Genomic DNA, 22393 nt, shown 5'->3' on the forward strand with positions numbered 1-22393 from the left:
AAATATAACAGGTTGGCTTGTTTGTTAAAACTAGTGGATAAGGTAAGGTTTAGATGAAGTGAGTTTTTTTTTTTTTAAATTAAAAATTATATAAAAAATGTTAATAAAAAATTAAATGGATAGATTTATAAAGTTTAATGATAAAATAATAAAATATTAAATATTAAAAGTACAAGTTATAGTTCAAATTTTAATAACACTTATTCAACCATAACAAATAATAGATAAAAATACTTGATGCAATAAAAAATTAAAAGTTTATTTATATTTTAGAATAAAATTCGAATATTTATTTGAGTATTAAGCGTATTAAAAATAACTTTTTTTTATAACATTTTTTAATTTAGTGAACATTTTGGGCTTTTTTGGGCCCAAAATTAGTTTGAATCCTTTTGAGCTTACTGTTGGGCCCTATATAAAACCCAAATGTATTGGGCCTTAGGGAAACTTGTGTCTTAAATACGAAGGCTTTTTTTTTTTTTTTTTTTTAATGAAATATGTAAAGTAACAATTTTTAAAGGTTAATAATCAAATAAGGCACTTGAATTTACAAAAAAATAAACATTTGCGGTTTATATTTGAGAATGCCAATATACGGTTATTGTCATAGCTTAATGATTTTTAATTTCATGTGAAATTATAAATTATAAATTATAATTCAAGTAAATACTTCAACTTTCTAATTTTTCATATTAACCTCATTTATATATAAAAAAATTTTAATAAAAGAGTTAAGATATGCCTATATGATTGGATATTAGAAATATGAAAATTATTTTTTAAAAAAAAAATTAGCTGAAAAGTATTTGAAAAAATAAATTATTTTGAGTTTTTTAATTTAATAACATTGATAGTGTCTAATTTTATTTAAAACCCTAATACTCTTCATGCTCTCCCTCACTCTCTCTCCAATGGCTACTATCGACGAAGAAAGAGCGACGAAAATCCTAAACCAGGTCAGAAAAGAAAACCCTTTTCTTTAAAACTCAAGAATCTCAAATTTTCATTTTAAAACCACTCAAATTAATCATTTTTTTCGGGTTTTGCAGGTAGAATTTTACTTCAGCGACAGCAATTTGCCCAGAGATGAATTCCTCCACAAAACCGTCAGTCAAAGCAAAGACGGCAGTATCCTTCCTCATTTCCAAATTGTAATGTATAAAATTATGAGATAAATATTAATTTTTAATGTCTTACAATGGGTTTTCTTTTTTTTTTTTTTATAATTTTGTTCCTCGAATTCTTTGACTCTTAAGCTTAGTGGTGAATTTGGATCTAATATGTTCATTCAGTAGAATGAGGAATTATTTGGGTTTGGGAAAAACAAAAAGAGATGATATTCCAGAAGTAATCATAAAGAATGTAGCTGAAATTCTTCGAAAATCAGATTTTCTCAAAGTTTCTGGTGATGGTGTGTAGGTCTTTATTGTTTTCTTTTATTTAAGCCTCAATTATGGGTTATATATATATATATATATATATATATATATATTTCACACACTGTCGTGTAAAATTTTAATTACACAAGTGAATTTAAGAAGATGATCCATGTTCCATTTTTTTAATTAGATTTTTTTTTATATTTTTAGATATATCTAAGGAACATGTGTTATCATTTTAATCCCGTTTCTGTAATTAAAATTTTACACTAACAGTTTATCAAATTTTAACTATATATATATATACATATATATGTAGGTTTCTTGACTAAGTTGGTTTTTTTAAATCAATTCCATAGGGAAAAAGGTTGGTAGGATTAAGGAGCTTTCTAACCCTGAAGAAGTTATAGAGCAAGTTGATATAAGAACAATAGCAGCTTCACCTTTTGCATATGATGTCAAGATTGAAGATTTGGAGTCTTTCTTTGCTCAGTATGGCAAGGTATTTGCTCCTTTTATTAATAATTATGAAAATAAAGCCACTTTTTAAATCATAACTTAGTGCATTATTCATAGGTTACTTATATGTGAAACTGGTGTTGCTATTTATAGGATTAATTATGCTTTCTCTTTCAACAGTGTGATTACAAGTGTTGTTTGTGAGTTTGATGATTTCATATTGATTGTGGAATAATTTTGAGTTTAGTGAATTAAACCCCGGTTTTACATTTCATTTGATTGTATCCAAATCTCTTATCTGCATCCTCAGTTGCCATAGACCCTTCTTTTCTGTTTCTCATTTACAAGCCCCTCATGCAGGCTTTCCAATAATTTCCTTTTGTTTCTGTTGAGAAAAGCATTTTCTTGTCGTATATATGCTCATTCATAACTTTTTCTATCTTCTTTTTGTGTGTTTCAGGTGAACTGTGTTAGGCTACCTCACCATCTTGCTGATAAAAGGTTTTTCTGTGGTACTGCATTGATTGAATTTTCTGCAGATGGAGATGCTGAAGCAATTTTCAAGCAAAATTTAGCTTTTGCTGGTGCCAACTTGAAGTTAAAAACAAAGTGAGTTATATCTGCTTTTGTAAAACTGTAAATTTTCCCACTGTCAGTGTAACTGTTTCTGCATTACCCAAGGACTGCTTCTGATGAGAGTTAACGTTATCTGCAATATTTTTTTCTTAAGATTGTGTTTCAAATTATTAGTAAATGTACAGGAAGTTTGTATATACTTAATACAATGCTAAACTCATAAAGAAGATGTTTGATTAGATTGATTCTATCTCCTTTGTGTATCCTTAACATTTGAATTTCGAGCTATGATTAACTTGATTCGAACTAGGTTTAGAATTATTTATCTTAAAACCACTAGTTTCAATTTGGATTGTGCTATTTTTTACGTGTAACATTTAAATGTAGCAAATATCATGTCTAAAGCTTACTGTTAGGGATTTTATTTCCCTTGTAAATTTACCCCTGGTCAAAGGGTTGCATCCCACACAGTTAAAACCTTAATGGTAAGTCTTTGTCAGCGACAAAGAATAAGTATGGTAGTAGTTTGTTGGCTATCATATAAAGTTTACTCTTCAATCTCAACCAGCTGGTGGCTATTACAACTTCTAGGGTAAGATGTAAAGATTGTTCCCTGTGAATCTACAAGTGACAAATTAAAAGGATTATGTATTTCCGTTTGTAATTTTGTGACAGCTGTGTAGTTTCAGTTGGAATTTGCAAAGTTGGTATTCTGAATGAAAATCATTTTCTTTATCTTTTTGGTCCAATGTTTTGTAAATGCTTCCTTGTTTTCTTTGATGTAGGAAAGAGTTTGATTATGAGAGAAGAAAAATGGAGGATATTGAGAAATCCCCTAAGAAACCAAGGTTTGTCCAGTAGTCTACGCCTTAAATCTATAATGTGTTATGGGTGTTACTTAATGCCTAGTGATTTATGCGTGATTTTTCTTTGACAATGATGACAGCTATCCCAAAGGGCTATTGGTTTCATTCTGTTTGAAGAAGATGTCAATGGGACTACACACAAAAAAGAATGATAGTTCTAATCCAGGCAACGGTGGCACTCAAGTTCTCTCTGAAGATATCACTAATGGCACCCAAAAAAAGGAAAATAAAAAGCAAAAAAGAAAGAAAAAGAAGGATAAAGAGAAAAATAGCCAAAAAGATAAAGAGATAATCAGTGATGGAAATGAGAAAAAAAATTCAGGAGATGCTAATTGCCAGCCCAGAGAAAAATCTCTTGAAAATGGCTGTCAAGAAAAGTTTACCGGGGAAGAAGCAACTAAATGTTCTGTCCCTAATGAAGAGGATATTGTCTCACGTGAAGACCTGAAAAATGTCTTTCAACGATTTGGCTCTGTTAAGGTACCAAGGAGATCTTTATTTTCTTCTAGTTTCATTTTATCTAAGTTAAGGTGCTTTGCTCCTTCTTTTTATCATTATTTATTTTGCAGCATGTTGACCATTCCTTGGGAGCAGATGCTGGTTATATATGCTTTGAAGAACAAGAAGCAGTTGTAAAAGCCCGTGCTGCTGTAGCACTTGTTGAAGGTCTTACGGTGAAGAAATTAATTGCTTCCTTAGAAGCAGTTACAGGTAAAGCAGTGATTTATCAGTATAAAGCTGGTTTTGCGTTTGCTTCGTCCGTAATCAACACACTTTTTTTGAACCAAAATGGAAATAGAATTTTACTAAAGCTTTTGAGCCACATGTAAGTTTTAAACTAGCTGGAACATGTTCGCTTCCTTGCAAGCTGAGCGTTTGAGCAGCTCATAGAATGTGTCATTGGCTGTCCTAACCTATACAGTGGTATTCCTATTTCCTAAATGGCATGCATGAAAAATCCTTGGAATTTGTTGTTTTATTGCAAGCTATGCAATTTTAGAATCAACCTCTGAACATCTTTTATGCTTCCAGGTGAAGCTGAAAGAGAGTACTGGAAATCATTTCAAAGAAATCAAGAACACTTTGAGGATCAGGATAACAAAAGAGAATGGTATGCATTTGCAATGTTATACAATTCTAAAATTAAAAAAATAATACTATCAATATGTATATCTTCTTTTATTAATTCCTGTCCTAAAGTCTCGTGTAATTGTTTTGCCTTCTAGGAAAGGCAAATTTGGCAAGCATGGAAGACATTCTAAAGGCAAACGCCATCGCTCCAAAGAAAATGAATCGTCCATCCAACAGCCAACTAAAGCTCAGAAGGTTGAAGCTGTCTAAGAACTTGATACAGATTGATTGAAATTGTTTAGAGCAATAGTCAGATGAATATCCTTTCCTAGAAGGCTGGGATAGTAACCCAATATTTGTAACAGGCAAAGTATGTTACATTATTTCAATGAGTTCAAAATGGTTTACCTTTGTTTATGTCCAGTCTCCCTTATGTTCTTAATTAAGATGGATGTTTTATTCTATGCTTCCTTCACATATTTTTCTGTTCTTCCTTTGACATCCAAAAGGCTTACAATGAGGCCTTTTTAGTGCATTACTATCAATTAACAATACAAGTTATACATAAATTACAGCAAAAGTCCACCCCAGGTTAAATTTAGTGCCTTCTTATCACCAAGAACATACCCCTATCTTGAAGGATACTTACTCATCATCACAAAGAGATGCCATCAGGTCGCGTGGCGATGCCCAAATTGGAAGATCAAAGTAAGTTTGCTTCAATCTCTCCTCTTGCGCATTGCACATTGCTTCGGCTATGTCACACAAATTGGAAACATCAAGGATTATCGTTTCTTGTGCTTCTGCCTGCATTTCAGACGTTGAAAGGAAACTCAAAATCAGTAATAAATTTTTTATGATTCACATATGAATTCCTAATATACCTGCGAGAGAAGCTCGTCAAGCGAAGAGCCTAAAGATTTATCCTTCTTATCATTATCTTTCTTCTCCCAAGACGACGCCGTCCTTTGCTTCTCTTCTGTCTCCCTCAATTTTATTCTTTCTTGTTGTTGAGCTTGAAACCCTAAAGCCTTCTCTTGCATTGCCTTCAAAGTTTTCGACAATATCTCCCACTCCTCGATCTCTTTCTTGTACCTCTCCTTCACTCTGAGAAGATTCTTCCTCTTCCACACTCTCCTTCGTTTCTCCTCCTCCTCGGGGTCCCCCGGCAACGGTGCTGGTTCGGTGAGAACGCGGCGGCGCTTCTCGCGTTTGTAGATGAAGCCGTCGTCGTTGCAGAGTTCCCACGCGTCGGCGGCGGTGGAAGTTTGAGTCGAAGATGGTGGGTCCATTTTGGAAAATTTTAAATAAAATTTTTTTGGAGGTTAAAAATGGATCTTTCCGGGAAGAAGACACGGACAGAGAGCGTACGCTGTACGCTTCTTTCCGGTTGAAGAGTTGGGCCGAAATGAAAGGTACAACTGTAACTCTCTTTGATTCGGGCCTTAAAAAGACTTCAAATAAATTTCGATGCACATTTCAATTGACGGTTCCACTGTAGCACCTATTTATATCACATAGATTGACAGTTAAATCCTGACAGCGGAAACAAAATATTTGGCACAGTTTGTGCTACTATTTGCATCAAGTTTTTGTGTTTTTTTTTTTTCATAAAATGAGAAGAATCTTGAAAAAAAAATTTATGTAATCCCAAAGGTTAAAATGCAAATAATAATTTGGGTTAATGAAAATTTTAATTAACTAATTATTTATATAAGATGTTTCAAAATATATCATTTATAATTATTATATTATAATTAATCAATCATAAGTTAAAATTAGATGAGATTCATAAATTCATATTTATAAGTGGTTGACTTTACATAATTTTTATAAGATCATATAATTATAAAATTATAAAAAAAAATTATAAGTGAAATACTTTTGTATTTAAAGTTTGATTTTGATAAATTTTGATTAAATTCATATTTATATCAACTTCAAGCTTATCATAAATTGAATTTAAATTTATCCAAACATTTGGAATCTACCCAACTCTTTGTCATAAGAAGAAAAATAGCACATTGAAATCTCGTAAACAAAGAATTTAGAATGTAATTTTATTAATTCATAAAATCAAACGTTTCGCATTTAATAATTTTAAAATTTAAATTTTAAATCGTATAATTCATTTTGTTATTTTCAAACCACAATTTAAAAAAAAAAAATCCTGGATATAATACAAGACTAACAAGATTCCAACTAGCATATCTTATCTTTTGCCAATTTTTTCTTTTCCTCTTATCAAACCGCGTTAGTTCTTAACAACCTGCTAAAATAAACATTCTATACTTTAAGTTATTAACAATTTCTTTTAATAAAAATTCAAGTTTGATGACCATTTTTCTTCCTTTTTTAAATTTTAGTTGGAGTGGTTTCCCAACTTTATCCTGAGAGGTGGCCTCCGCCATCGTTATCCTAATGCGCAATGATGATGGCACAAGTAAGAGGTAGAAGTCAGCAAAAGAATCTTTTTTATGTTATCAACAATGAATGAATAGAAAAGAGTTTAAAATCCCTTGAAGTAAGGAAAGATAAGGACAAGACAGCTGGGCAATGTGCCAGCCTAATATTGCGTTCTAATATATGACTCACTACTTCACTTTTGGAAAAGCAAGAGAGAAGCCATTGGGAAAAGCCTGCATTTTTTCCACTTTTGTTGGCTTCTAGCCCGGGGAGGAGTGAGATTTGATCCAATCTTGTCGGGGTCTTAACTTAAAGATAAGAAGAAGATAATCAGACATAAAATCCCAAACCTCGGTGTTTTATCTTTTGTTTGTTTTATCTCTTGTTCTTGTGAGACGGAAAGAGAAGAAACATGTTAGAAGGAAAAGCTTTGGTGGAAGACACAGACATGCCTTTGAAGATGCAGATCCAAGCCATGTCTTCTGCTTCTCAAGCTCTGGATCTTTATGATGTCTTTGACTGCAAATCCATTGCTGGTTATATCAAAAAGGTTTTTTTTTTTCTTCCCCTCAGAGTCTAAAACTAACACAAAAAGTACCCTTTTTCTCCTTTTTCTTTTGCTTAAACAAAAACCTTGACTTGCTTTCCTCTTGTTTAAATTCATATGCTTTCTTTCTTCTCTTTTTCTTTTGTGACGGAAGCTTCTGTTTATGAATTTAACTTTTGTTTTTGGCAGGAATTTGACAGCAAATATGGGAATGGATGGCAATGTGTGGTAGGTTCAAATTTTGGGTGTTTCTTCACTCATTCTAAAGGGACTTTCATCTACTTTACATTGGAAAGACTCAAATTCCTGATCTTCAAAGGGGCTTCATCTTCCACCTCTACTTGATTCCAAGGCCGTGTTTCATGGTTTATTGTAGTCTTGTACAGGCAAAAGCTGAAGAAAAAGGAAGAAGATCCGAGGGGGTAAATGTGCAGTGAAGTTCCTTTTTCTGTTTCTTTTGTTTTTGTTTTTTTTTCTTTTTCTTTCTTTCCGTATCAAATTGAATGTCGGTTAGAGTGGAGGAAAAAAGGAGAAGAAAAGTACAGAGCATCGGAAAGAAGAGAAAAAAGATCACTAGTCATGAGCATTAGAGCATGATCATATGGGTTTTATTGGATTTTTCTAGTGTGGTTTAAGGAAGCCTTTTTGTAATGCTCTGAATCTTATGTATAAATGAAATGATGATATCTAGTGGTACTTCAATTATTGCCTGGTTTTCATGGTGTCCCCACTCGCCACTCCGCCCTCTTTTCCAAATAGAGCCTAATAGTACCTAAATGACCAGATGGCAAGATAACTTAGAATAAATTCATTCTCAGGAATAATTGATGTCATGGTTAAGATGAGGATCTGGATTATCCAAATTGCTATATTCTTCTTGACTTTTTGCCCTGAGAGGAATTACACGAGTGCAACTGGTACAATATAAGAAGGTACCTGATGGCCAATGGGTAATGGCTAATGCTGCTAGGCAGCTAGGGCACCCTTCGCAATGTTGTTGGGGATTTAATGTACTTTTGATTCAGGGGTAAAATAGAGGACTTGTAATCACCTTAAATTAGTCTCTCCAAAAGAACAAAAAAAAGTTGCCAGTTGAGACAATAAGCAGAAACCTGAAGTCACTGGAATGTTAGGAATTGCTTGAACACAACCAATTATATTTAGTGCAGCTCAGTCGATTTGCTTTGCTTATTTAAGAGATATTCATAAAGAGCATAGCAAGGAAAACAAATTCAGGGTGTTAAAATTCAAGCATTTGGACCAACATGGCCAATGGATTTAGCTGTAAAAACTGATTGGGGAAAAGTTAATCTTCTGGTAGAATAAGTCAGACGCCACTAACCTCTGCACAATATTGTGATTCTTATTTTCATGGGATGGTGTTGAGCTACATATGCGGAATTGTGGTTGATCAGCTATATGCATTATTAGTTTCCCTTGACAAAAATGGAATAAACTAAGATTTAAGATTTATCTAATAGGGCTACCAATGAAAAGAACAGGCTAACAACAAGCTATTATCAGCATAAAATTGTATCCCAGCAAGGAGCAAAAACATTATAAATAAAATGTAACTGATATTTTATGGGTCAAATATCCTTTCAGTAAGAAATGGCACCCAACCCATAATTACATGAAGCAACATGGTTCTAGAATGCATCATCGATCCATGTCTAGTCTAGTTATTAATGCATTTCATCTGCCCTCTTTGAACAAAATCATATAACAGGAGTCAACAAGGGCTCACCTTTAAAGTGCGCCTCCAAGTTGCATATCACAAGATCAGCCATTGCCTTGCTTGTTTCTTCAGTGTCACTACCCACATGGGGCACTAGAACAACATTCTCTAGTGCAAACAGTTGCTCAGGTACCTCAGGCTCATTTTCAAATACATCAAGTCCAGCTCCACCCAACCGGCCTTCAAGTAATGCAGATACAAGCTCAGGTTCATCGACATGTGCACCTCGTCCAATGTTGATAAGAATACCCTTCGGACCCAAAGCATCAATGACTTTGCGATCAACGATGTGGTGAGTTTCCTCAGTTAAAGCACAGGCCACAACAAGGATTTGACAATTGGCAGCCAAGTCAACAACGTTTGAGTGGTATTTGTAATTTGTATTTGGTTTCTTAGATCTGGAGTGATAACAGATAGGGCAGTCAAAAGCTTCAGCTCTTTTTGCTATTGCTGATCCAATCCTGCCCAACCCAACAATTCCAACTGATTTGCCACTGAACTGGAAGAGCCAAACCATAGTAAATAAAAGGCAGAATAAAGATGAGGAAAAAGATCTTAATCAAATGTGGGGAAAGTAGAGATCATATTCAAGGGAAGAAACATTAAGCATCCCAATGACGTAACATGCTCAATTCGACATCAATCCTGCATTATATCAAAAATAAAATTTGTGCTGATATATGTCTGAAAGGAAAATATATTTTGCCATATATGTCAGAAGAAAATACTGAAAAGATTTCATTCATTTATTGCCAATGAAGTTGAAAGACAAACCGATGGGCTAGGCAAACAACTCAGTGCTAGACAATTGGTGGCAAACAAGGAAATTCCAATCCTTTTGAAGATTCCGTGGTCCATCATTTGTCGTACTCCCGGTATGATTGTTGTTAGATATCATCCTTTTTAGCGAAGGGGAGTGAACTCTACATAAGATCTTTGTCCTACATAATCTGGTCTCTAAGGTATGATCTACGATCTATCAAGAACGGTGGAAAAAGAAAAACCAAGTTCCAAATTACTCAATTCCACCTGTTATTATGAATTATTCAAAATTGAGCTTAAGTTAATATATATAGCAGACAGGTTAGTACATACACCACACTGCATATAAATTATTTAATAAATGGCAGGGAAAACACTTCAGTGTTATTAAGACTATAGAAATCATTATCCTCTTATCTGTAAACAACTTAAAAGCCTACAAATTAAAAGTAATGTTATGCTAACAGGATATCAGTTTCACAAACTTCAAACTCATCCTTATTCAATTAAACTACACTAGAAGCTGACAGAAGCATAGCAATCATAATTTCCCTTATCACAAGCTGATAGAATCAAATTAATCCACCAAAAAAAAAAAAAAAACAAAAGAAGCTTACTGGTTCCTCTAAAACTACTTTAAACTGAATTATCATATGGGAGAAAAGAAACTACACGCAATAAAAAACTGATTACCAATTATCATACCCAAATCAAATAAAACCAAAACCCTCCAATGACATAGAAGAACAGGAGCTCACTTTTCACTAAAATGGATAAAGAAAATATAAAATCAACAAAAACAGTAAAACAAAAAAGAAAATAAGAGAAACCTAGAAACAAACCTTTCTAGCCAATCCAAAATCACCACTGATCCAGTTCCCACTCCTCACAAACTGATCACAAACACAAACTTTCCTCACAACAGCCAATGCCAACCCAATAGCCAAATCAGCTACATCATCAGTCAACACATCAGGGGTGTTAGTAACCTTAATCCCTTTTTCTCTACACTTGGCCAAATCAATCTTGTCCAGGCCGACACTGTAGCTTGCAACAATCTCTAAATTGGGCAGCGAATCTATCATTTCCGCATCAGCTCCAAGTTTGGTGTTTCCAACCACTGCTTTGATGAAACTTGAGCAGTTCTTCAACAATTCAGGTTTCGAAGACGAATGGTTCCATAGTTTGATGAGGTTGAACCGGGTTTCAAGTTCTTGTTCGAGGTATGGGAACATTGGACATGTCATTAGGACTCCAATGTTTTTCATTTTTGTGTTCGTGTTAGCGTGTGAAGAAGGAAGAGGTTGAGACTAGGCAGGGTTATGTCGTGTTCAGTTGCTGTAACCTCTTTCTTTTTGAAGTGAAGCTTGTTGGAAACTGATAGCCATTAGCTTCGCAGCCAAAAACTTAAAACTGGAGAGCAACACCCATCCCTGATCCCACCCACAATGGGACTTTGGCCCTGGATTTTTGCAGTGAGTATGCGTCGGAATTCTAGCGGGGCTGGGCTCTGCCTCTAAACCCGGCTCCCAACCAGATCCAGGGTTTTTTACTTAAACCATGTGTTTAATAGTTATTGTTGATTGGATATGAACGTCGTGTACATTTAGCAATTTTAAATAGTATAACGACAAAAAAGGATAAAAAAATAACACAAAAATGACACCGTTCAGAATTTTTAACAAATGCATGATTTTAATAAAAATAAAAAAATTCATAATTAATATGTAATAAATATCGTGGTATTATAATTTTTAAATTTTACATTTATTTGATAAATAAACACGACACAAATATTCATTAAATTTTCTTCCGATTTCTCTTCACAGAAGCAAGTCGCATAGCATAAACTACAGAGGTTTAATTTTTCCAACTCAACAATTTTATAAATTTAGCTTATTTTAAGCATTCATACAAAAACCAAAAAAATGTAAAACACGGAAGAATCTTTTTACTAAACTCATAACAATTCGAGCAAGAAACAAAATAATAAATAATAAATAAATAAAAGAAAGAAACCATCAACATTCAGTTTTTTACTTAATTCACTGGTTCACTCTCATTCCCTATCCGTAAATGGATCAACAAGAATGACTGAATTTGTATTCTAATTGCAACCGACATTCAAATTGCAAAATAAAGAAGGTTTAACATTCATCTAGATTTATTTATAGGATACAATGTCCTAAAAATTATGAAAATATAAATGACACAGCAGAAATCCTAAGCTCGCAATCAATTCTTATCACAGCTAAACCACAGGAGTTAATAGTGGTTTCTTCAGAAAGTGTGCCTCCAAGTTCCCAATCACAATATCAGCCATGGCTTGGCGGGTTTCTACTGTGCCGCTTCCCACATGAGGTAAGAGCACCACATTGTCGAGCCCGAAAAGCTCTTCTGGTACTTCAGGTTCGTGTTCAAACACATCAAGCCCAGCACCTCCTAGCCGGCGTTCAACCAATGCAGAAACCAGCTCAGGTTCATCAACGTGAGGGCCTCTCCCCACATTGATGAGAACACCCTTTGGACCCAAAGCATCAATGACTTCCCTGTTGATGATGTGGTGGGTTTCTTCGGTCAGCGGACAAGCGACAACCAAGATATCACAATTGGCAGCCAGCTCAACAACACTTGGATAATATTTGTATTTGGTTTCTAGTTTCTCTGTTCTAGTGTAGTAACTAATGGGGCAGCTAAATGCTTCAGCTCTCTTTGCAACTGCCAAGCCAATCCTGCCCAGCCCAATAATGCCAACTCTTTTGCCAGTGAACTGAAATAAGGGAACAGGAAATGAAACAAAGGGAAAAAAGGAGGAGAAAAAAGACCCTTTGATCTGGTATCCTCATATCTGAAGCAGCATATATACAAGAACAACCAAGTTAATAAGGTTTTCAATTCAATCTTAATGTTTCTCATACCAAATGGATGAAGCATCTAATAGACCCTGAAATAAGGTTTTTTTAGTCGCACAGTCAAAAATCACTATCATGCCAGACACTGCTTCAATTTTTTTCCAAATAAATGGGTTCCAAGGGCAATAGAAAGCTTCTTATTCTCAATGTAAAAGAGCAAAAGATTAACCTTCTTATTACTAATCTTATGAGGGAAGAGTATAAAATCTCAGAAAAAAAAACAACTCTTCCTTTGGAAATTGAGAAAGAAACTTCTCAAAGATGAGTAAGCAGAAGAATATAATAAGCATGCACTGCTGCACCCTTCTCAAGTAGGAGGTTGTACTTGTGCATACAAATTAATCAAATAACTTTTAGTACAAGTGAGGTATAGACAAAGCAATTACAGACTTGTAACCCCACTTACATGAAAGACTGACTAAAATCTCATGAAAAGCAGAAAGGTGAGTACTCAATGATTTGAGAATAGTGTGTGAATATAGACTGTGATTGTTAGCTTCTCAGTTATATTGAAACAAATAGAAGGTATGCTATAATTAGAATAAGGGCCCCAGTTGCAACTCTAACTGGAGATTAAACCCTTGCTTTCTACACTAATTTCTAATAAGTTGAACAAGGACGAAAACTAATTTATAGAAAATAAACAGAAGTCAAGCACCACATAATAGCTAATCAGTAACCCATTATCAGTTAATTCACAACACTGCAACCATTAGTATAAGAAACAGTACTCCTGAATTAGTTTGTACCATATCTCAAAAGTAGCTTATAACCCCTCTGTACTTGTACCTAAAATTTTTGAGCCTCCATTATCCAGATAAGTGAACACCCATGACTACCAGGCATCCTTCTGAGTTGCTTGTTATATGCATCACAGACCATACATAAGGAAAATAGAGTTACATAGACACATGCATAATTGCATTATGCAAACGTGTATCTACCCCTATGTCCATGTATGATAGAAATAGGACGACAATAAATCCACAAAGTACTATAGCTCCATGCCTTATGGTACTACATGTGGCCCATTAGACAACAAATCAACTAATGCATCCATCCCGAACCAATTACTTGAGAGGCTAGAGGAACAAGCAACCATGATTACAAGCATAAAACTTGCATCCTAAACTTAATGCATATGTTGTAAGATGAATACAAGTAGTATAAGCAATTTTTTCACCCCTGAATCTTTCGAACCGCAGGCTATATTGCAAGATGGTACCTCTTCAATTCAGAAAAGACAAAAATTATAATAAGTATATTCCAAGCACGAATACATGTCTGCAACTACCCTTCATTACTTCCTAAGATGAAATTATTCCCGAAAGCATCATCCTACTATCAAATTCTATTGCAGACAAAAACCATTTCTGACTACAAAGCCAAGGAACAACCCACCCACTAATTAGAAGCACAGAATCCACTTGAAGCAACACAAATTAAAAAAAAAAAAAAAGTCAAGTACCAATGAAAACAAAATGACTTTTTAAAATTATTATATAAAAAAATTTACCCATTGTTCCAAACTAAGAGCACATGATAAACAGTTAAGCAAAGAATAAATTCAGCAGAATTTAATGAAACCAAAACAGATTCAATCAAATACCTACTATCACACAACCAAAGCTGCTCAATTATGCCAAAAAAGGTCAACGAACCTTAGTTGTCAACTTATAGTCCCCTTTCTTCCACTTGCCACTCCTCACATACCGATCGTTCTCACAAAGCTTCCTCAACACCGCCAACATCAAACCAATCGCCAAATCCGCCACGTCCTCAGTCAAAACGTCAGGGGTGTTGGTAACTCGGATACCCTTTTCTTTACACTTCGCCAAATCGACCTTATCAAGCCCCACGCTGAAGCTGGCAACAATCTCCAGCTTGGGCAACGCCTCGATCAGCTCAGCATCGGCACCGGCCGAGGCGTTTCCTACGACAGCCCGGATTGAGTTTTTGTGAGTAGCCAGAAACGTTGGTTTCTCCGGAACTGTCCAGAACCTTAGGAGGTTGAAACGCTTCTCGAGTTCTTGTTCGAGGCAAGAATTCATGGGGTAAACCATGAGAACTGCAATGGATTCCATTTTCGGTTGGATTCTGATAGAAAGGTTGAATGTCAGAGCCCAATAAGTCTGGAAAGCGAAGAGAGAGCAGTTGCTGGAGAGGACACCAGGTTTAGGGTCAGTGGAGAAAATAAGGAATGTGGCGAGGAAGAGACAACGCTGTCCACGTGGCATGAAGCTACGCTTTTTCATTGTTTATTCATATATTTATTTGTTTATTAAGATTCAATTACAAAAAAACACGCTGGTGGCGACCGCATCTAGAATTATTAAAAAGGTGCAACCAGAACGGTTTAACACTGGGGCAGGGGCAACTGCCCCACTCAAATCTTAAAACCTTTGTTATATATATTATGATATTAGACAAAAGATTTAATACTTTTACATTTTATCCTCGTTAAATTGAAAGAAAAAAAAATAAAGAGAGGAATTTAAAAATATTATAAAATATATATGCATTTTAGTAAAACAATTGATTCATTTCAAAAAATATATACATTATATGTAAAAATTAATAACTTTTGATTTATAAATAATTATTTTATATAAATCTTGCTTTAATTAACTTAAATAATAATTGAATATTATTTTTCTCTCTTTTGGCTTTTTCGTCTATTCTTCTCTTTTTTCATTTGTAGATTTTATTTTTTAATTTTTACTTAACTTATGTAAAATATTATTACATTATTAAAAAAATGTCCAAATCAAATAGAAAATAATGACATATAAGTAAAAAGAGAAAAAAAAAGGGCAAATTAGAACTAAAATAATTTTTTTAATAAAATATAAATAACAGATAAAATAGAACCACAATAAAACATTCATGATATAAAAATTTATTTTTAATGTATCAAAGTATTTTCTTCTCTTATTTTTTTTTATATTGATAATGTGATAAGGAGTTTATTTAATATTATTTAAAATTTTTAATGATATATATTTGATGTAAAATAATTTTGTAGAGATATAACCTAACAAAATCTAAAATTAAAAAAAAAATAGCATCAATTTTAAAATTATTAAAAAAGTTTAAATATATATATAAAAGTAACTTGTTGTTGGTCCTATTTTGTACTTTCATACCTTATCTTATGTCTTATAAACTATAGAAAAATTAAATTAGTTAAGGACAAATATTATTAGTAAAAGAAGGTGAATTTTAAAATAATTATTGAAATAGAATAAAGTTATATATATTTTAATATTGACAATGAAAAAGAAAATCTTACATTTTCTACTTATAAAAACTATTTAACTTAATTATATAGTATTATTTTAATTTGAAAAATAACAATATTATATGTTTGTGTTTAATTGATATTTAAATTTTTGATGTATTTAATATTATAAAATTTGTTATATTTGTGTTAATTTCTATTTAAATTTTTTATATATTTGATATTGTAAAAAATATTTTAAATTCTTTTATTAAAAGTCTCTTTTACATTTAGAAAACATTACTTTTACATTAAATAAACAATTTTAAGTAAATATATTATATAATAAATTTGTTTCCACTAAAGAAAAATCCTAGATCCTTCTCGGTATAACTCTTTTAGTTATCATTAAGAACACTTTTTTTTTGTGATATTTTATTTTTTAAATATTTTTAATTGTGTATTTTAAAATTTTATTTAATAAATACTCTAAAATATAAAATAAAAATAACAATCTTATATGTGATGGTTAACTTAATTAATTCATATAATTATTTTTAAATATTAATATCTAACAAATTAAATATTCATATAACCGTACTTGCAATTTTTTTTTATACTATAACCTCTTTAAAAAAACTTGTGTTAAGTCTATAACAAATTAGACTAAGAAAATAAAGTTTGCTAATTATAGATGTAAAAAATTAAACTTATCAAATGCCAAGACTTAAATTGATTTTACTTTAATCTTAGTACTAGTAGTATTTGTTTAGTATTTAGTTTCTTGAAATAATTAACAGAATAATTAAAATAAAATTTTATCATAACCTGTACATAATCAAAACTAAAAATGTTTATTTGGCCTGTTTTGGTGATTTATTCTTTCACCAGTCTCCTCCATCAAGTTTTAATCCATCAAAACCGTCCGTCCCATCTGGTACGTTCAGGGCTGTCAATGTTAGAGGATGGAAAGAGAAATGGTGCTCATTAGCTTAGAAATGAATGAATGATGCATTCTGTTGTATCCATTCCTCCCTGGTTTTTAGCAGGGTTTGACTTTTGAATCGAAAATGAACCATTCAATTCTTACACCTTTCGTTAATGAAATCAAACTACACCTTTCAACATATAGAATTAACTAAATTTGTTCCATTTTATTATTCTCCTTGACTCACAGCTCATTTCTGAAAACATGCACCCCACGTTCAACCATACTCAAAAATGGAAAAACGAACACGACAATCACCACTCACAGTTTTGTCAAACTCACTAAAATCCCCCACAACACACATCTCCTAGACATCATTTGGAAGAGGGGACTTTTTTTAAAATTATTTTCCTCTTTTCCCTCTTCCTTAACTCTCTTGTACAACAAATACAATCAACAATATTCCACGGTTAATTGTTGTTTCTTGTTATTTGGTTTTAAAAGTTGTTTTCAAAAAGCATTAAACATGGTTCGTGCTCTTGAACAAGAACAAGAAAGTTACAGGTCTAGGTTGTTTCATTTCAGGGGTATGCATGAGAACACAGGAAGACATGCAAAGAGTTTGAGCGTCGAGAGTGCTAGCGTTTTAGAAGAGGCAGCCCTGGATGAAGGGGTGGCAATTAGAAGTCAGGGATCAAGACCTCCAAGTGATTTACCATCATTGAATAGAAGCGACAAGGGTCTCAAGCCAAGGCTGACCATGGAAGATATGTTATCTGTCTACCTAGCCAGAGAAAAGCAGCTGTTAAATGGCAAGTTTCATATATTGTTCTTTAGACTAGAAATAGATTTAATTGCCTGAAATGTGTTTTTTTTTTTTTTTATGTATATTTCTGCTGTATTCTTGGAGAAATATTATAGCTGTTAGAAGCTGTCTTAGTCATCAATAATCTTTCAAATTTTTATATGATAGAAAAAATATAAAAAGAGATCTGGTTTGTTTTTGTGACTTTTGGTCATAAAAATTCTGCCATGATTTTGATTCAGATATGGAGCAGATGAAGGAAAGGTTTGCTAAATTGCTCTTAGGTGAGGATATGTCAGGTGGAGGGAAGGGAGTTTCATCTGCTTTAGCACTGTCAAATGCCATTACAAACCTTGCTGGTATTTTCTCTCTTTCCTGTTTTTTTCTCTCTGCTATAAAATATACTGAATTTAGAAAGGCTTTTTTCTAATCAAGGGAAAATATAAATATTTTGATTTTAGTAGATATTCTCACCAAGCGTTATCAATTTCTCTTGATTCTGTTTCATTCCCCAATGACTTTCAGCTTCCGTCTTTGGTGAACAATCACGCTTAGAGCCGATGTCACCTGAAAGAAAAGCAAGGTGGAGAAAAGAAATAGATTGGCTCTTGTCTGTAACTGACCACATTGTTGAACTTGTTCCCTCTCAACAAAAAAACAAGGATGGATCAAACATGGAGGTATCGCTTTCTTCTCCCCTCTCCCTGCTGCATCTGAGCAATTATATGGCTATATCTATACATATAGTATATACTATATACAGTATATATGCATTTTCTCCAGGGATCAAGTATGTCTTAGAATCTTTATTTCTTGATTTTCAGATAATGGTCACAAAGCAACGAACAGATCTTCATATGAACATTCCTGCCCTGCGGACACTTGATACAATGCTTATTGTAAGGGCATAGATTTACTTATGCTTTTATTTCATTTGAGCTTAGAATTTTTCTGGGGTAATACTCAAGCAACAAACTAGTGCCTCATTTAATGATAATTTGCAATGCTCAGGATTGTCTAGATACCTTCAAGAACCAAAATGAATTCTATTATTTGTCAAGAGATGCCCCAGACTCAGAAAAAGGAAACAACAAGAGAAAAGATGACAAATGGTGGCTGCCTACTGTTAAAGTTCCCCCGAATGGTCTGTCAGAGACTGCAAGAAAAAATCTGCAGATCCAAAAGGAAAGTGTGACTCAAGTGCTTAAAGCAGCAATGTTAATTAATGCTCAACTTCTGTCAGAGATGGAGATCCCTGAAAACTACATTGAATCCCTCCCTAAGGTAAAGGAGGAAAATTCCTGATGTGTCAATGTTGCACGAAATCTACTTTCATAATCCCTTTCTCATATTTATTTTTCATCGATGATGCTTTGCTAGAATGGGAGAGCTAGTCTTGGTGATTCAATCTATAGGAGCATCACAGTTGAATTCTTTGACCATGATCAATTTCTCTCCTCTATGGACTTGTCATCAGAGCACAAGATTTTAGACCTCAAGAATAGAATTGAGGCATCTATAGTAATATGGAAGAGGAAGATGAACCAAAAGGATGGAAAATCAACTTGGGGTTCTGCTGTTAGCTTTGAGAAGAGGGAACTCTTTGAGGAGAGAGTTGAGACCATTTTACGCATTATCAAACATCGGTATCCAGGACTTCCTCAATCTTCACTAGACATCAGCAAAATCCAATACAACCGGGTAAGTACTTAAATTCCGCTGATAGTAAGAAAATTTATCCTCTTCTCTAGGTATTGCATGGTTATCATGTTCCATTTCATGGGAAAGAAAGATTGTATCCCAAGAGACTATCACCAATGTCTTGGAAACTTAAAATTTTTAGGATTTATATATTGTTGGCATCACAGGATGTAGGGCAGGCTGTCCTAGAGAGCTACTCAAGAATACTGGAAAGCTTGGCCTTCACGATCTTGTCGAGAATTGAAGATGTCCTCCATGCTGATTATGTTGTCCAAAATCCGAGTCAAACATCATGCATATCGAACACTTCAAAGGATGAGAGCCAGCCTACTTCGGTGCTTGCAAGCCCAAGATGTGATGTGGAGACAACGAATTCGATGACCCTTTCAGATTTACTTACTTGGAGTTTAGATCAAAATGACTCTGAGGAAAATGCAGACTCGACAGATGACTTACCCACAGAGGGTGATGAAAAGCACGTGCAAAAACTAAGCATAGTGACTAACAAGAAGGTTTCATATCTTGAGAGCTTGGGTGGAACAAGAAGCCCAACGGCACGCCATTAATAGAGGTGAAGATTAATTAACGGAAAAGAATAGAAAAATTGGAAGCAGTTAGAGAGATAGAGATGTAGAGTGTGATAGATGAAGGAATATAAAGTGTGAGAAAACCTGACCTTCAAATATAATTTTTCAACCGACATGGGATTACTCTGACTTGTGGGCTGCTTGTTACATTCTGTATTTCTATTCCTTCCCTTCTGTAAATAGGGAAGAAAACTAAAACTACGGAGTTTAAAGCATTCCATATATGCTATCTTTAAAAACCAAGAAATTAAGGGATTTATAGTTTGATAGCCATTGAAATATGTTTTTTTTTTTTTTTTTATCTTCACAATTCATGTTTCTTAAATGTCAAATACTATTACACTCAATAATTTATTTATCCCGTTGCTTGTGAATTTCTTGGTGATAGATCTGACTTAGTGATAATATTGCAAGAATTCAGCAAACAGTATGTCCAGAGAATCAGGCATTTGTTACTAGAAACAGTTAGATTTTCTCAACAATGGCAATGGACACTATTAGTTCTTGAATGGCAGTACTGATATGTAATCAGAATTCAGAAGTGACAGGATCATTATCAAAGACCAAAGATTTTAAAACTGAAAGTAATACACCGATTATGCATGAAGCAAATGTCTTTGGATTGATAACAAAGGTCATTTTTTAGGATTACATGTTTCAAAACTAAAAGAATCGAAGATACATACAATGGAAAGCTAAAGAGTTCCACTAAATTAGATCTTGCCACGGGGACCGGGCTTTGGGGGAAGTTGTGGACCCTTCTTGATTGGTAAAAGGTCGTCAGAAGCGGTGGCACTGAGGAAAACAAGGAGGGAACCGCCTCCAAAGATCAGGAACTTGAGCAACAATCCTCTCTTGGTGAATGGAGCTGCAAATGTCTCAAAGAACTTGCTCTGCAGTTCCAAATGATTGTGCATAATGTTAGTTAATCTTAAAATTCTAGTACATGCTTATCAGGATCATGGAAAACAACTAAGGGTTAATAAATATTTTATTGCAAATAATTATGTTGAATTTGACAGAACTTAAAAATTATTCTTGACCAATGACTGGCCAAGACATGCATAGCTGTATGCCTGACTTCATTTGAGAATTAAGGGGTCAAACCTGGAGAGGGTTATATGGGGAAGGCGCATCAGATCCATATAAGTCCCATTGCCCAGTTGTGTTGCCAATATCCTCCAAATCAAAGTACACACTCTTATCACCATACTTTGCTACCACAGCACCGGCCCTATCAAAAACCCGAAAAAAAAAAAATAGAAGAAAAAAACTAAAAAGATTAGCCACCTCACAATCAATTAGCCAAGTTAAAAAATATATATTTATTTATGGGGCGAAAACATTAGGATTTCCGGGCAACAGAATTTCTTCGGTTACCTGTAGTTCTTGTGTTTCAAACTCTGGCGAGTTGGCTTGACAAAGAGCTTGGTTCCGCTGAGGGAGCTGCAACCAAGGCCCTTAATTGTCGTTGGTTGAACAGCAGCTAAGGTTGCAAGAGAAGCCATAGCCTTGGTTTTTGGTTCCTCACTGTTTTTCTTGCAGGAATTTAGTTAAGTTGGCAACGAGATATTTGGGTTTTTGATCGTCGCCAAGAATCTGAACTGGACACGTGGCAACTGGGTTTTCTTGGGAGGGATATGGAGTCCCATTTAGGTAGTGCCACGTGGATCCGGGCTTGATAAGGCTATCCATTTTATGATCTTCAAAAAAAAAAAAAAGTAATAATGGGCCATCAGAGCCTCAAAGTATTATTAGGCTGTAATAATTTTTAAAATTTGCTTGTCGAACTGAATACTGATTCAGCTGCTTCAATAAGAATCCTTCTGAACGTCATCACACATTCATATAGTTAGTATTATTTTACAGATGAATATTCATATTTTTCCAAAGCAGTGATTGAATTTTCTAAAAGCCAATTGTACAATACTAACAAAAAGTACATACAAAAGAGAAGTATATACAAAATAAACTAAAATTTACAAAGAATCAATAAGTCAGTAACTCTCACAAAGAAAATGCTTTTTCCTATGTTACCTGCGAAAAGTCCTATAATCTAAGAGAAACTTTTTCTATTTTTTAAGTAACGAAAAAGATCTTCTCTTATAATCTCCAGCTTATAGAATCAATTATATAATTGAAAATTTCCTTTGCTTCACGAGCCTTCCTTCCGAACTTCCTATTGTTTTTTCCCATTCAAATGAAATAGATGATTGCATTTCAAGCTAGTTTAAGTACTATCATCAGCAGAAAATTTTCCTTCAACAACTTTATCCAACCAAATTCATCTAACCATTCTCCCACATCCCTTTGAAATCCAAAACAATGCAATACCTTAAGCCATACCAACTTATTATAGGAGCAAGAGAAAAATAAATGATCTCTATCCTCACTCAGTTTGCTTACAATGAAAGCATGAACAATTTGCACGACGAA

At 33.8% G+C, this 22393-nt stretch overlaps 7 protein-coding genes across 8 annotated transcripts; 3 read left to right on the plus strand and 4 right to left on the minus strand.

Moving 5' to 3' along the window:
• The first annotated feature begins 800 nt into the window (after positions 1–800).
• Positions 801–4768, plus strand: LOC111274534 (la protein 2-like). Of its 2 annotated transcripts, XM_022859252.2 has the most exons (10): positions 801–956; positions 1050–1128; positions 1262–1411; positions 1739–1881; positions 2299–2447; positions 3200–3262; positions 3361–3760; positions 3850–3991; positions 4313–4391; positions 4507–4768. In XM_022859252.2, the coding sequence occupies exons 1-10, from the start codon at positions 888–890 to the stop codon at positions 4619–4621; spliced, it is 1389 nt and encodes a 462-aa protein (XP_022714987.2). In that variant the 5' UTR covers positions 801–887; the 3' UTR covers positions 4622–4768. The 2 variants fall into 2 exon arrangements, with proteins under 2 accessions (XP_022714987.2, XP_022714989.2); XM_022859254.2 differs by lacking the exons at positions 1262–1411; positions 1739–1881 and having other exon boundaries at positions 1050–1151.
• Positions 4769–4781: 13 nt separating this feature from the next.
• Positions 4782–5894, minus strand: LOC111274535 (cryptic loci regulator). The gene is made up of 2 exons (XM_022859255.2): positions 5236–5894; positions 4782–5158 (listed from the first exon to the last, which is right to left on the minus strand). Exons 1-2 carry the CDS (start codon positions 5641–5643, stop codon positions 4997–4999), a joined length of 570 nt encoding a protein of 189 aa, XP_022714990.2. The 5' UTR covers positions 5644–5894; the 3' UTR covers positions 4782–4996.
• Positions 5895–6881: 987 nt separating this feature from the next.
• LOC111274536 (uncharacterized) lies at positions 6882–8009 on the plus strand. The gene is made up of 2 exons (XM_022859256.2): positions 6882–7307; positions 7494–8009. The coding sequence occupies exons 1-2, from the start codon at positions 7170–7172 to the stop codon at positions 7647–7649; spliced, it is 294 nt and encodes a 97-aa protein (XP_022714991.1). The 5' UTR covers positions 6882–7169; the 3' UTR covers positions 7650–8009.
• A 785-nt stretch (positions 8010–8794) lies between these two features.
• Positions 8795–11345, minus strand: LOC149511232 (glyoxylate/hydroxypyruvate/pyruvate reductase 2KGR-like). Its single transcript, XM_089755827.1, has 2 exons — positions 10647–11345; positions 8795–9541 (listed from the first exon to the last, which is right to left on the minus strand). Exons 1-2 carry the CDS (start codon positions 11070–11072, stop codon positions 9023–9025), a joined length of 945 nt encoding a protein of 314 aa, XP_089611953.1. The 5' UTR covers positions 11073–11345; the 3' UTR covers positions 8795–9022.
• Positions 11346–11791: 446 nt separating this feature from the next.
• On the minus strand, positions 11792–14884 carry LOC111274138 (glyoxylate/hydroxypyruvate reductase A HPR2-like). The gene is made up of 2 exons (XM_022858778.2): positions 14378–14884; positions 11792–12574 (listed from the first exon to the last, which is right to left on the minus strand). The coding sequence occupies exons 1-2, from the start codon at positions 14798–14800 to the stop codon at positions 12056–12058; spliced, it is 942 nt and encodes a 313-aa protein (XP_022714513.2). The 5' UTR covers positions 14801–14884; the 3' UTR covers positions 11792–12055.
• Positions 14885–17135: 2251 nt separating this feature from the next.
• LOC111318573 (rop guanine nucleotide exchange factor 12-like) lies at positions 17136–20314 on the plus strand. Its single transcript, XM_022921434.2, has 7 exons — positions 17136–17676; positions 17912–18028; positions 18195–18349; positions 18494–18568; positions 18681–18953; positions 19050–19370; positions 19538–20314. Exons 1-7 carry the CDS (start codon positions 17391–17393, stop codon positions 19934–19936), a joined length of 1626 nt encoding a protein of 541 aa, XP_022777169.2. The 5' UTR covers positions 17136–17390; the 3' UTR covers positions 19937–20314.
• A 239-nt stretch (positions 20315–20553) lies between these two features.
• LOC111318574 (photosystem I reaction center subunit VI, chloroplastic-like) lies at positions 20554–21524 on the minus strand. Its single transcript, XM_022921435.2, has 3 exons — positions 21338–21524; positions 21065–21191; positions 20554–20850 (listed from the first exon to the last, which is right to left on the minus strand). The coding sequence occupies exons 1-3, from the start codon at positions 21463–21465 to the stop codon at positions 20671–20673; spliced, it is 435 nt and encodes a 144-aa protein (XP_022777170.1). The 5' UTR covers positions 21466–21524; the 3' UTR covers positions 20554–20670.
• Positions 21525–22393: the final 869 nt, after the last annotated feature.

This window comes from Durio zibethinus, chromosome 26 (genome assembly GCF_047325235.1).
Source record: "Durio zibethinus cultivar Kanyao isolate XHJ-2024 chromosome 26, ASM4732523v1, whole genome shotgun sequence".
Taxonomy (NCBI): Eukaryota; Viridiplantae; Streptophyta; class Magnoliopsida; order Malvales; family Malvaceae; genus Durio; species Durio zibethinus.